The sequence below is a fragment of the Bos javanicus genome, chromosome 11, assembly GCF_032452875.1.
Source record: "Bos javanicus breed banteng chromosome 11, ARS-OSU_banteng_1.0, whole genome shotgun sequence".
NCBI classification, from domain to species: Eukaryota; Metazoa; Chordata; class Mammalia; order Artiodactyla; family Bovidae; genus Bos; species Bos javanicus.
Window position 1 is genome coordinate 2,166,289 of NC_083878.1, and position 14,260 is coordinate 2,180,548.

The 14,260-nt window shown below is 44.0% G+C and overlaps 1 protein-coding gene across 2 annotated transcripts; it reads left to right on the forward strand.

The window, feature by feature from the left end:
- The first annotated feature begins 276 nt into the window (after nt 1-276).
- ZNF892 (zinc finger protein 892) lies at nt 277-13,826 on the forward strand. 2 transcript variants are annotated; one of them, XM_061431470.1, is made up of 5 exons: nt 280-1,629; nt 2,432-2,520; nt 6,845-6,947; nt 7,707-7,793; nt 9,956-13,826. In XM_061431470.1, the coding sequence occupies exons 1-5, from the start codon at nt 1,611-1,613 to the stop codon at nt 11,224-11,226; spliced, it is 1,569 nt and encodes a 522-aa protein (XP_061287454.1). In that variant the 5' UTR covers nt 280-1,610; the 3' UTR covers nt 11,227-13,826. The 2 variants fall into 2 exon arrangements, with proteins under 2 accessions (XP_061287455.1, XP_061287454.1); XM_061431471.1 differs by lacking the exon at nt 7,707-7,793 and having other exon boundaries at nt 277-1,629.
- Nucleotides 13,827-14,260: the final 434 nt, after the last annotated feature.

Sequence of the window (14,260 nt, forward strand, 5' to 3'; positions counted from 1 at the left end):
TTACCATGCAGATTACCAGAAGCACTCCAGGAATCAACTCGTCAAAGAAAAGGATGAACTCTGAGATGAAGTGAGTATGGTACAGCAAACCTGTGCAGCAAAGCCTGGGGCAGATAACTAGTGGGACTACTAATCCCAGAAATTTATCTGGGATGCCAGGTTGGCCAGCTTCGGAGCTCTGCAGCACTCACTCCCTCACTCATCCCCAGGCCTGTGCTACTAAGAATACATTAACCCCCACAATAACCAGAGGTGAGGAGGAGTTGGGGAGCAAGGTTACCGCGTGTCAGTCACTAGGTAACATGGTGATAAAGCCAGAATTCTGATTCCTCAAGAAGTCGAAGAGAAAAACGGCTGTGGATGTTAAATTCCTAAGTGGTCTCTGCTACTGAGACGGGACTTCTATGGTAAAAAAGCAGAAAGTAGTTGAAGTGGCCCATGTTGAGCTGAGGTGATCCTTTCCAGTTTTTCCCTCTTCCATGGTGATTCACTGGTTCCCTGTTTACCTCTCTTAATATCAACTTTCACGTCAAAGTTAATGGCCTTTGATGGCACTGGAGCTTCTTAACGAAGACAGGAATGCTTTACTGGAAGGATGTGCTAAACACAACGACAGACTAGAAGGCAACAGTGACCCTCAAATTTAAATTTAGGAAATCTAATAAATTTAGGAGAACTCAAGGTCAAGCCACCCTTAAGACAATGGGGACTCACTGGGGACCAATGGGTTTTTATACCAAGGGATTCCAACTCCACTCTGCTGTTTTGTGAGACCAAGATCTAATTTTTGAGATTCTACTTTTCCTTATACCAAGGTGCTGCCTGGTTACTTGAGGTAATCTCTGTCTCCACCCCACCCCCACCCCGAGCCGCAATGGTGTGGAGGCGCTGTAGAGGGGAAGCGACGGAGTGAACAGCCGTTGGGACGCGGGCGCCTACCCTCCGAGGGAGCACAGTGGCCAGAGAGAAATCCTGGTGGGTGGGTGGCGCCCTCTGCCAGTTACAGTTGCGGAGAGTGAATGTCCCTCTCGAGGCGGCTTTTGGTTCGGCAGAACACGTCCTCTGGGGTCAGAGCCCAGAGTAGACACTGAGGAAGCGGCGGCCCCTGTGGCGTCCGGGAAGGAGCTCTCCGAGGGACTGAGCACCTCTAGAGACCCAGCACAGCCGCGAGGCTCCACGGATGCACAGCCCCCAGCGCAGAATGTAGCCTGGCCAGCCGCCCGCGGGGTCCTCAGGAAAGCAGCATCCGGTGATGCCCGTCGCGCCTTGCGGAGGATTCTGGGAATTGTAGTTCAGCAACGAGTTCGGGCCGGCGCGACTCAGCCCCGCAGGCTCCTAGATGCCTTTGTCGCCCGCCGAGCCTACTCAGTGTTGTTCACGAGGTCGAGCCTGGGGTCCAGGAGGGCTGAGTGCGTGTTCTCTTGAGTCTGAGTGCCCGGAAGGAGGGCCGGGGAGGGCCCCCGGGTGAAGGGCGCCCAGCTGCCCAGCGAGGGTCGCGCGAGCGTTCCCGGGCCTCTAGGTGGACTGGCGCGGTGGACCCCAGGCCCCTCGCGGGTTCGCCGCTCCCTTTTCCTGCAGTCGTCACCAGCGCTAGCGTGGAGAGAGTCACCATGGAGCCAAAGGGCAGAGGTGAGGATTTCAGAGGGATGCCGCCTGCTGGAGAGAAAAAAGGAGAAAGGCTGCCCTCTGGCTGGGGCAGGCTCAGGAAGAACACACAATTCTACTAGTTGATCTCACTTTGGGGTTTAAGGGGAGCCCCCGACCTGCATTGCCCTGCTGGTCTTTCGGGTGCCCTGCCATCTCTAAGTTGATGTATGCCTTCTTTGCCCACGAAATCGACAGATCTGAACATTTGGCTTTTTGATAATGACATTTGTTCTCACAGGAGCCCTGTAAGGCTGTTGTAGAGGAAAGAGAATATCCAAATGGACCCATTTGGCAGATGGGGAAAGTGAGGATTTGAGAAGTCACAGGATTTGTTTAGTGCCCTGGATTTTTTTCCCACATGGCCCATTGCTTTTCTGAGAAAGCCAGTATTCAAAAAGAATTTAAATTCTTTCATCTAGTTAAATTCTTTCATCCTGTGAACCTGGAATAGCACAGGAATGACTCATTAAGTGAGGCAGGGATTGACATAAGCGGGACTTCGCGTTTCTTTTGACTGTCACTCAGCAGATAAGAGATATAAATGAATATGTCTTTAAGTGTCCAGGATCTTACAGCAGTGTTCTGTTGGAATTTAAAGGCAGGGTATCGGTAGGAGATTCCTGAGGCAGCCATGGTCATGGCTGTCTTGCTTCAGAGATATTGTGGAATTGTCCGTTGGTTCCCTGTGTTGATTCTTCCTAGGTAACAAGTAGTTGTATCTGGCAGTTTCTGGGAGTTTACTGCAAACAAGAGTAGTCACCCTGGTTCCTGTTTCTATTTATAGGGTCACTTTCTGAGAATTCAGACCTTCCTCAGGCTGGAAACCCAAAAGAAAATGGCCTGACCACTGTGCTGCTGACCTGTGCATCCCAGGTGGGTTTAAATTTCTTATTTTTTTCTGTTCTCGGGACATGAATATGATTTCCTGCATTGTTATGGATTTGCTCAGCCCTGATTCCTAGCCCACTGGCTTCATCGTGTTAAACTGATGAGTGATGAACCTGATAGTAATTACTCCTGTCTTATGCAGAACTTTCCCTCCTGGCACAACTTCTCTGTCTGCTTAGTGCTAGATGTGCACAAGCTCTTCTGTCTGTAATTGGCCTGCTAGTGAGATGCAAAGGAATAAAAGCCAGTTGCCTCTGCCTCCTGAAATTTACTGAGGAAACAAGGTTTAGATAAGGAAGATAGTTAAACAGGGGCTTCCCTGGTGGCCCAATGGTTAAGAATCCACCTTGCGATACAAGGGACACTAGTTGAATCTGTGGTCAGGGAAGATCCCACGTGCCTTGAGGCAACTAAGCCCTTGCACGGCAACTAATGAGCCCATGTGCCACAACTACCGAAGCCTGCACACCCTGGAGCCTGTGCTCTGCAGCAAGAGAAATGACCGCAATGAGAAGCCCTCGCACTGCAGCTAGAGAGTACCCCTTGCTTAACACGATTAGAGAAAGCCTGCATGCAGCAACGAAAACCTAGCACAACCAAAAAAACAAATAAATATTTTTTTAAAAATAATTAAACAGCAAGAAGAAATATATATTTTTCTAAATGCAGAAAATTTTTAAATACGGAAATTACTAGTACAATGAAGCATTAAGTAAGTAAGTAAGTGAAGTCACTCAGTCGTGTCCAACTCTTTGCGAACCCATGGACAGTAGCCTGCACCAGGCTCCTCCGTCCATGGGATTTTCTAGGCAAGAGTACTGGAGTGGGTTGCCATTTCCTTCTCCAGGGAATCTTCCCAACCCAGGGATTGAACCCAGGTCTCCCGCATTGTAGACAGACGCTTTACCATCTGAGCCACCAGGGAACTCCACAACAAAGCATTATGCTCCAGTTAAAAAAAAAATTTAATCAATTACAAAAAATTTCACTTCTGACCACAGACTATACAGTTGCCTTGTAAGAGTGGTGGCCACCAAATGAACATCATTTCCTTTCATTATTTGTGTATAAGGGTTTAATTCTTGACTGTAAGATAGTAAGATTTTTAAATAAAGAAACTTTTCAAAATCAAAAAAAGAATAGAAAGAAATTACTAGTACAGACAAGTCATCATAGGCCTTGAAGAGGTTTTCCATCCTCTAGAGTATTTAGGGGGGGAAGTGCTGGCATAAAAGCTGCATTTTGAAAGACAAGAGCAAGTACATAGTTGGAAAATAGGATATAGGAATATTCCAAGAGAGAGAACAGCTTTGGATAAAAGTCTCCAAGTGATGATGAGAGAGTCAGAGATTTTCAGAAGGTGTGTCACTGTGGAGTGAGCTGGATGGAGTGTGTTGAGAGAAGCATATGCCTGTTGTAGCCAGACCACAGGAAAGTCTACACAGGATCTTTTTTTAACTTTTTATTTATTTTTTGAAATTTATGCTTAGCTGTGCTGGGTCTTTTTGCTGCGCTCAGGCCTTCTCTGGTTGCCACAGAGGGGGCTACTGTTTGTTGTGGTGCACGGGCTTCTCACTGTGGCGGCTGCCCTTGTTGCAGAGCACGGGCTCTAGGTGTGTGGGCTTCAGTAGTTATGGCAGAGGGGCTCGGTAGTGGTGGTCCACGGGCTTAGTTGCTCCGTGGTGTGTGGACTTTTCCTGAATCAGGTATTGAATCCATGTCCCCTGCATCGGCAGGCAGATTCTTAACCACTGGGAAGGGTTAACCACTCTTCCTAACCACCAGGGAAGTCGCACACAGGATCTTATTCCAAAGATAGATAAGGCCCCATGAAAGTTTTTAGAGTCCCAACAGGACAAAACATGCCATGACTGATTAAAGAGAGAAGCTGAGTCAAGGTGCCCTGTAGGATCTGGTCCAGGACCCTGGTAGAACAGCCCATCATCCTCATACCCGCCTCACAGCATCCAGGTGCTGACAATTTATGCAAACCTCTGGGAGGAAACACCAGTACTGATTCTGACCTGAATGGCTAGATGTCTTTCAGAGGAGGAGAAGTAGGTGACAGAGGATGAGATGGTTGGGTGGCATCACCAACTCAATGGGCATGAGTTTGAGCAAACTCCAGGAGACTGTGAAGCACAGGGAAGCCTGGTGTGCTGCAGCCCATGGGATTGCAAAAAGTCGGACACAATTGAGAAACTGAACAACAACAGCTTTCAGAGGAAAGAGGGGAAATCTACTGTCTACTGGGCAGTGTGTGATTGGTTTACTCACCCTCCAGGCCCCACACAGGCACACTGAGCAGCAGTTCCCTCCATGAATGAGTTTGATTGCTGAGGTTTTCTCAGAACTAAAGCCTGAAAGGAAGTGCTAGATAGTCTGTTCCTGCTACCTTGCTTGTAAAGAAAAGACAGTGTACAAATTATATCGCCTGTGCTGAACACTCCTGAGGCATATGACCTTAAGGGACCCTAACTTAAAATGGGAAGTGATTTCATAGTTCAGGTATAGAAAAATAGTTAACTTATTTTGAGCAGAGAATATTCAAGTAGGTAGTTCTTTTAACTTTATTTCATTATGTGAATTACTTTACTGATTGCTTTTGGAGGATATAAATACATATGTGTGTATGTGTAGTCATAATTGGGGCTTAAAATGCTGTTTTATAAATAAATCTATATGTGTAGCAAACATCTTAATTTTTTTTAATATATACACACTGAACAAACTTTTTAGCCAGTCCAATGCATTTATATTCAAGGGGCTGTGGCAAAAGTGGTGTTTCAAAGAAAGCCATAAGTGGTCCATTTGCTAGCATCCCAAGGACTGATCTGTTTCAATATGTCTCCTTTAACTTGAAGTTGTATAGAAAAAAGTTTTAATAGAATTGAAAAAATTATGAGACATTTATCATTCATGAACAGATTCAGCTATAGATTCAAAGGAACATTACCCACCCTGCTCACTCTCCCTACATTTGAGTGAACAATCTAAACCTTTTGCCTGTCGTCTAGGTCAAGGGAAGGTAAAGTAAACACTTCTGCAGTGGTTTCAGCATTTGGTAAACTTCCGTTCCCCTCTGTCCCCATGCACACTTTCATAGAATACCCCGTTTAAACTTGTTTCTATTCATTCTTGTTCGAACGTTCCTCCTTTCAACTCATTGACATATATTTACAGTGTTCCTGCTCTGTGCCAGAGACTAGGGCTGCTTCATTGAGCCAAATTAAACCTGGTCTCCGCTCCTGTGGAGATTAGCGTCTAATGGGACAGACAGACGTTCACCACAGAGTCCTCTCACCATGTGCCTAACCCAGGAAAAGGGAAAACCCATGGTGCTACAACCTAGAGAGTCAGGGAAGGCTTCCCTGAGCTGAGAGCCAAAGTGTGAGTAGGATCAAAATAGCTGAAAGGGGGACTTCCCTGGTGATCCAGTGGTTAAGACTCCCTGCTTCCAATGCAAGGGGTACAGGCTCGATCCCTGGTATGGAAACTAAGATCCCCCATGCCACATGGCATAGCCAAAAAAATTTTTTAATAAATACACTTTTTTTAAAATAACACCTGAAAGGATGGGGCAAAGGGGGAACTTTCAGGAACAGGAAGCAATGTGTATAAAGGGGCAGAAGTAGTTGTTGTCCACATTTCAGGCAGCCACCAGCTGGAGCACAGAGAATACAGGAGCAATGGAGTGAGATGGGATAGAGAGTAGATGGTGGGGGTGGGTGGCAGAGTAGTCAGACTGATTGGGGAAAAATGGCGAAAACACTTTAGGAACTCATAATAATTGGGGCTTAAAATGCTGTTATATAAATAAATCTATATACTGTGATATGTGTAGCAAGCATCCTAATTTTTTAAAAAAATATATTGGACTGATTATATTGTCAAAGGAAAACTAGAGGGAAAAGTAATTCCTATTTATTGAATTTCTTGTATTTTTAAACCCTACCATAAAGAAAGTGCTTAATTTATAATTACATTTCCTCTACTCTCCCATGTCTAAATAGTAAGGATTTCTATAGTTCTATCATTTAACTTGTCGATACGTAAACTTGGGAAGTTGGTATCCTCTGATTTTACCCTGAAGATGTTCCTTCCCAGCTGCAGGTTTATTCGATTCTGGTGCATGGAGGTCAGGAGCGAGTCTGTGGTTGTAAATACATTAGTGTTGGAATGGTAGAGGTCATTTTGCCTAACCTTCCTATTCTCCCTGTCTTCCTTCTCCTATGCCATCTTCTTGAGTCCTGCCCAGAGGCTTCTGGTAGGAGGTCCCTTGGTGAGCACTGATGTGGTTGGTTTTCAGGGATCGATGATGAGGGACATGGCCGAGGCTGTCACCCAGTGGGAACAGCTGAACCCTCCGCAGGGAGGTGAGCCTAAGAAGCCTAGGAATCTGGTCTTGCTCGGTAAGCAGCACTCCCACCCCACCCCCACCCTGTGAAATTACCCAGTGTGGTACCTTGGCTTCCTCAGTTCCTAGGAGCTCTGAGGTTCTTAGATGAAATGATTCCTAATCCTGGTGTAAGGCAGGTACCTTCTACTCTTTGTTTCTAAACACAGGCTTAACACTTCTAGAATCAGAAATGAACACCTTTTAAAAATTGTATTTGCCAAGGCAATAGCCATCCTTCTTCCCTATTTCCTGACTGAGGATGCTGAGACAAAGCTCTAGGAGAAACACCTCTTAAGAAATGGGTGTGGAGAAGGAATGGGAACCCACTCCAGTATTCTTGCCTGGGAAATCCCATTGACATAGGAGCCTAGTGGGCTACAGTCTATGGGGTTGCAAAGAGTTGGACACTTGGCAACTAAACAACAGCAAACACTATCAAGCAGATTGTGATTTGGGAAGTATGTCTTCATGAAAATGGTACATAAAATGGAGAGTGAAGTGACCTAGCAATATGGAATGTAAAGTTTTATAAGAAATGTGTATAGAATAATAGTTGCAAATATTCAAATAATAAATCTGTGGCTAAAGGGAGGAAAAAAAAGGAAATGGGTGCTTATTCTTTTAATAGGGAGAGGTTCTGAACTCAAGTAGACCCCATATCAATCTTCCTAACTTCTTCAGAGAAATCCTGTCTTATCCTGTTCTCTCTGACAAGCAACTCGCTAACACTGAACATATACAGTGAGACTCCTTTTTCTTTCCCTGTAAACAGGGCTTCCAATTTCCAAGCCTGATGTAATCTCTCAGTTGGAGAGTGGGGAGGTGCTGGAAAGAAAAGTCTCAAAAGCAGCTAATCCAGGTGAGTGACTGTCAGAAACCATGAACAGGAAACCCAGATGGGAAGAGCATCTTAGAAATGCTTGACTTTAAAGTGCCGTTCTCCTGGGCCTCATTGTATCTCTGTGGATGATGATCTGTTGTAAAGTCATAGGTTTATTTTTTGGTGAACAAATACTTTCCATCCTTTCAAATTAGTTCTCTTCTCCAAATAAGGTGAAGTGAAATCAGCTCTTAAATATTTATTAGTAATTTGGGTTCAAGGCTCTAAACCAGGCTTTTTAATATATGCTATTTTGTTAATATCTCTTCAGGATAAGTTGACTTTTTGTCTCAGACCAGTGACCGTAAATTGGTCTCTGACTCTGCCCTTGCCTTACTGTCTATCTAAACGGGGGCAGCATAGCACAGTGGTTAAGAGTGCAGACTTTGGAACCACTTTTCCTGGGTTCAAAGCCAATTTGAACTACTCATCAGCTCTAACCGCTAACAGGTGAATTATCCATTTGTTTGTTTAGTCAGTTGGTTGTATCGAGCTCTTTTGCCACCCATGGACTATAGCCTACCAGGCTTCTCTGTCCATGGGGGATTTCTGGACAAGAATACTGGAGTGGGTTGCCATTTCCTTCTCCAGGGGATCTTTCAACCCAGGGGCTGAACCCATGTCTCCTGCATTGGCAGGTAGATTCTTTGCCATCTGAGCCATCTTGGAATTATCCATTCTGTGACTCAAATTTCCCAACAGTAAAATGGGGAATATGTAATGCAGATAACAATAGCTCTTAACTCATAGGGTAGTTATGAGGATCAAATGAAATAGTCTAAGAGAAATGCTTAGAACAGTACCTGGCTATATGCTAAGCAAATGATAACTAAGGATTAAGTCCTGCTAACTCTTTGAAAGATTTGAGCCTGTCACTTCTGTCAAACTGGATGCTGTAATAGACCACCAGCTAATTATACTTTCTTTAATTTTTAATTATATTTTCTTATCCTTGTCTACTTAGGCAGCATATTACTGCCAGATTCCCCACTGTGAGCTACTTAACTCTTCCAGTTCCGTATTCCTCTTCCTGCCCTCAAGACCTTTGCTAATCTACCTGCCTAGTCATTGTACCTTCTCTCTTCAGCTTGAACCCTTAACACCAGACAGGCAAGTCTCTGACTACCCTGCACTAACCATGTGTTCTCTATGAATGTTTGGAGCTTCAGTTCTTCCACTCCCCTTAGCCGAAAGTCCATTTGCCTTTAACCTGTTTCTACCTACTTGTCCTTAAAAATCCCAGCACTTCCCTGATTATATGTCATTGAGAACATTGTATTGTATTGATTTATGTCATGTAAAGTCTTGGTTGGAATGGATACTGATGACCATTTAAGCCTGGAATATTTAAACATTGCTAGCAGTGCAGCTTTCCCCATCCCCTCCCCCAAACTCTTACTAAGAAGTCTAGAATTTGAGGCCCAGTCTGGACTAATCTGAGTCTGTGAGGGGTTTGAACTTCTACTCCCCACACACTGCTCATTTTTTGAAAAAACTTGGTTCTGGCTTACTCTTTCCAGTGTTTTCAGTGTGGAATGATCAGAGCTGCTAAGTTGCCTTTCAATTACTAATTTAATTTGTAGATCTGGACTACCTTGAATGCTAGCTTCTAGGATTTTGTGTCACACTCTGAGACAGTGGAACCAACAAAGAGTTTTGTGTGAAGTGGTATGGTTTTAGAAGTTGAGTCTGCTAGCAGTGATTGGGACGTACTAGAACAAGAAAAGATTGGTGGTGAGGTCAGCTGACAATGGACTTTCTCAGAACATGATGCTCTGATAAGGCTGTGACAGTGGGCAGTCCCTGGCAGACCATCCCTCTCTGATCCCAGCCCAGTCTCCACCAGACCATGTTTGTTATCTGCTGTTTTCCCCCTCACCTCTGTTTCGTCTTGTTCTATTACTCTTTCTCATTTCCTCCCCTGCTAGACACAGTAGTGTCTCCCTTTATGCCTCTGCACCCCTTTGCCCAGTCATCTTTCTTTTCTCATACTCTCTCAAGGTTGCAAGGCTATTTGTGAGAACTTCCAAGCTCCTCTGTTCCCCGTAAGCATTTTTTGTTTGTTTCATTATTTTCCTTTCACAGCAATTATTTTTCTCCCAGTGTAAGAAATGATAACATTGTAGTTTTGTTTATTTCAGACTGGGGTACAGGACCACAGAGCAAGGCGGTAACCCCAGAGCAGGACATTCCTGAAGAAGAATCAACCCCTGGGGTGTTAGTAGAGAGATTTCCAAAGGAAAGTTCCAGTGAATGTGAAGATTCTTTAAAGAATCAGCAGGAAAACCATGAGAAACATTTAATGCAAGAGGTTGGCCCTCAGACGAAACCTTCTGGGGAGAGAAGCTACCAGTGTGATGAATTTGGAAGAACTTTTAGTCAGAGGTCATTACTTGCCCAACAGCAAGGAGAGAGGCGACATAGTCGTGATTCATTTAGAAAGAGCTTGAAGCCAAATTCAGACCTAATGAGACATGAGAAGATCTGTGCAGGAAAGAAACCTTGGGAGTGTAACGAGTGTGAGAAGGCCTTTAGTTATTACTCAGCTTTTGTCTTGCATCAGCGAATTCACACGGGAGAAAAACCCTATGAATGTAATGAATGCGGTAAAGCCTTCAGTCAGAGCATACACCTGACTCTGCACCAGAGGATTCACACAGGAGAGAAACCTTACAGGTGTCACGAATGTGGGAAAGCCTTCAGTCACCGCTCAGCCCTTATTAGGCATCATATAATTCATACTGGAGAGAAACCTTATGAATGCAATGAATGCGGGAAGGCCTTCAATCAGAGTTCATACCTCACTCAACATCAACGAATTCATACTGGAGAGAAACCTTACGAGTGTAATGAATGTGGGAAGGCCTTCAGCCAAAGCACATTCCTTACCCAGCATCAGGTCATCCACACTGGAGAGAAACCCTATAAGTGTAATGAGTGTGGAAAAGCTTTCAGTGATCGCTCAGGCCTCATTCAGCACCAGAGAACTCATACCGGGGAGAGGCCTTATGAGTGTAATGAATGTGGGAAGGCCTTTGGCTACTGCTCAGCCCTGACTCAACACCAGAGAACTCACACTGGGGAGAAACCCTACAAGTGCAACGATTGTGCCAAAGCCTTCAGTGACCGTTCAGCCCTTATCCGTCATCAGAGAACACACACTGGAGAGAAACCTTACAAGTGTAAGGACTGTGGAAAAGCCTTCAGCCAGAGCTCATCTCTTACAAAGCATCAGAAAACTCACACTGGAGAAAAACCCTATAAGTGTAAGGAATGTGGAAAGGCTTTCAGCCAGAGTTCATCCCTTTCTCAACATCAGAAAACTCATTCTGGAGGGAAAATCAGGGAATATGGAAAAGCCTTTAGTGAGCATTCAGCCTTCAACCAGCAAAAGAGAATTGATACAGGATAAAAGCAATGTAAATGCAATACATTCAGAACATCCTTACTGAACAATTACTATAATGCTGTGAGGGCTACAAAGGAATTAAGAATATGTTACAAAAGAGATTTATTTGAGAAGTCATTGGTGATATGCGACATAGCTTACTCAGAATGTGAGAAAAGGGTTTTGCATTTTTTTTAAATATCCTGTCAGAGGACACTGTGAATTTCCCTAGGGAGAGAGGAAAATTGTTTCCAACACCCTGATGTGTATGTAAGCTACCAAATCCTTGCACAAGAAACAGGGTGTGCCATGATGGAAAGAGGACATCTTGACTGGGCTAGATGGTCTCATAATGCTAAGGGGATGATATTTTAAAGGGATAAATGGTCCCTTTAGGCAAATTGAAGGGGTAGAAATCAGAGGTTGGCAATTTGCATTGTCTGTCCAGAGTTGAGAGTGGTGGTGGAAGAGATGTTGTCCTTGGTCTTAAATACAAGAATTAAGTGTGTGCTCAGTTGCTAAGTCGTGTCTAACTCTTTGCAACCCCATGGACTGTAGCCCGCCAGGCTCCTCTGCCCGTGGGATTTCCCAGGCAAGAAGACTGGAGTGGGTTGCCATTTCCTTCTCCAGGGAATCTTCCCAACCCAGGGATCAAGCCTGCATCTCCTGCATTGGGAGGCAGATTCTTTACCACCAGCCACCTGGGAAGCCCTATCTAATATATAGTCAGTTTTATTTCATCCACAGTTATCCCAAAATGTCATTTACAGCTCCACCATATGTTTTCAATCAGTGATAACACATTGCATTTTCTTTGCCCTACCTCTGTAGGCTGCTTCAGTCCAGAATGATCTTTCAACTTCTTTTTGTCTTTCATGACATTAACATTTTGAGGAGTCAAAGCCAGTCATTTTGTGGAATGTCCCACAATCTGTATTTTCTGATTATTTTCTCATGATTAGAACCAGATGAAGCATTTTTAGCAAGAAAGCTACCTGTTGTGTAATCCTCAAATCATATCAAGAAACTCAAAATGCCAGTTTGTCCTGCTGTTCCTAATGCCAAGTTTGATTACTTTGTTCACATGTTTGTCCAGATTCTCTCATTATAATTAGTCATCTCTCCTTTCCAACTTAATAAGTCATCTGAATGTATTACTTCCCAACAGAAGTTCCCCTCATGTTTTTGGACTCCGTTGAAGACGCTTGCCCGAATCAGTTATTACATCGTGCATTAGTGCTAAGTCCCTTCAGTCATGTCGGACTCTTAGTGACCCCATGGACTGTAGCCTGCCAGGCTCCTCTGTCCATGGGATTCTCCAGGCAAGAACACTCGAGTGGGTTGCCGTGCCCTCTTCTAGGGGATCTTGCCAACCCAGGGATTGAACCTGCGTCTCTTATGTCTTCTGCACTGGCAGGCGGGTTCTTTACCACTGGTGCCCCCTGGGAAGCCCAACTATCTTGTATGCATCAGTAATTTGTTCTTTTCCACTGACGGTATGGTGTTCCGTTGTATGAATATACGACAGTCCGTTCTACTGTTGACACATAGTCAAGTTGTTTCTAGTTTGGGGCTATTATAAACATAACTGCTATGAACATTCCTGTTAGGCCTGTGCTTTTCTGTTGAGCATATACCTAGGAGGAAAATTCCTGAGTCACGGCGCAGACATATATTTAGCTTTAGAAGATAATGTCAAATGGTTTCCAGACAACTTTTACCAGTTTAAAACACCTCTGTCATTAAAGCATGGGCGTTCCAGTTTGTCTACACTGTAATTTTAGTCTTTAAATTTTTTAACAATCTGGTTCATGTGCAGTGGTCTCTCATGGTGGTTTTAATTTTCATTTTTCTGATAACTAATGATACTGATCACTTTTTCAAATGCTAATTGAATATTTGGATATCTTTTTTTTAAGTGACTATCTTACCAAGTCCAAGCTACTATGGCTTGCCAAAATGACAGGCAGATAAATCGAGAGACGAGTTGTTGGGGCAAGGAGTAATGACTTGTTCAGAAAGCCAGCAGACCAAGAAGATGGTAGACTAATATCCCAAAGAACCATCTTCCCTGAGTTAGAATTCAGGCTTCTTTTATACTAATAGGTGAGTATGTAAAGTCCTGATTCTGGCCAGACTCCAGCACAGATTATTAATTTCTTCCTGCCTGCAGCCATTCACAGGTGGGTATGGTCAGGATGTTTACTGTGAGCTAAACAAAGGTATTTTCACTGAAAACTCATTACCCGGGAGGCAGGGTTCTCAGAGATTGTTGTTTAGTCACTCAGTCGAGTCCAACTTCTTTTTGACCCCACGGACTGTAGCCCTGCCAGGTTCCTCTGTCCATGGGATTCCCCAGGCAAGAATACTGGAGTAGGTTGCCATATTGTTCTCCAAGGTGTCTCCCCAACCCAGGGATCGAACCTGCATCTCCTGCATTGCCATGTGGATTCTTTACCACTGAGCCACCTGGGAAGCCCCTCTCAGAGATGGACCAGTATATATAATTTAATTTATAGGCAGTATCCCTTTAGTGACTGATTTAATAATAGAACACAAAGTTTCCTCCCTATTATAACTATTTAAGTCATTTGTTCATTAAAAATTCTGATTCATTTGTGGAAGTTCTTTATATGTATTCTTGATATAAGTTCTTTGTTAGTTATCTGTATTAGGAATATTATCTCCCATCATTTTGTTATAGTAAAATGTGGAAAGTGAGAATCCTTCTTGCTGGCTGCTCCGTCCTTAGTCTGACATGGAAGGGGTTCCAGGCTTACTTTTTTTCTTTCCTTGTACCAAATCAGAAACCAGCCTTTCTCCAAAGATCCTTGGTTTCTTTTAGTAAGACGTCCTTCTTCTTTTGGTTTTGATGTCTGGAGGTAGCTCTTATATTTTTATAAGCAGACCTATGATGTTTTAATCCAGCATTTCCATTTGTGTAGGGATTTTATTTCTAAAATGTTTACTTATCTATTTTTGGCTGTGTTGGGTCTTGGTTGCAGCACAAGGGATCTTTCTTGTGAAGGCTTCTCTCCAGTTGTGGCCTGTGGGCTCT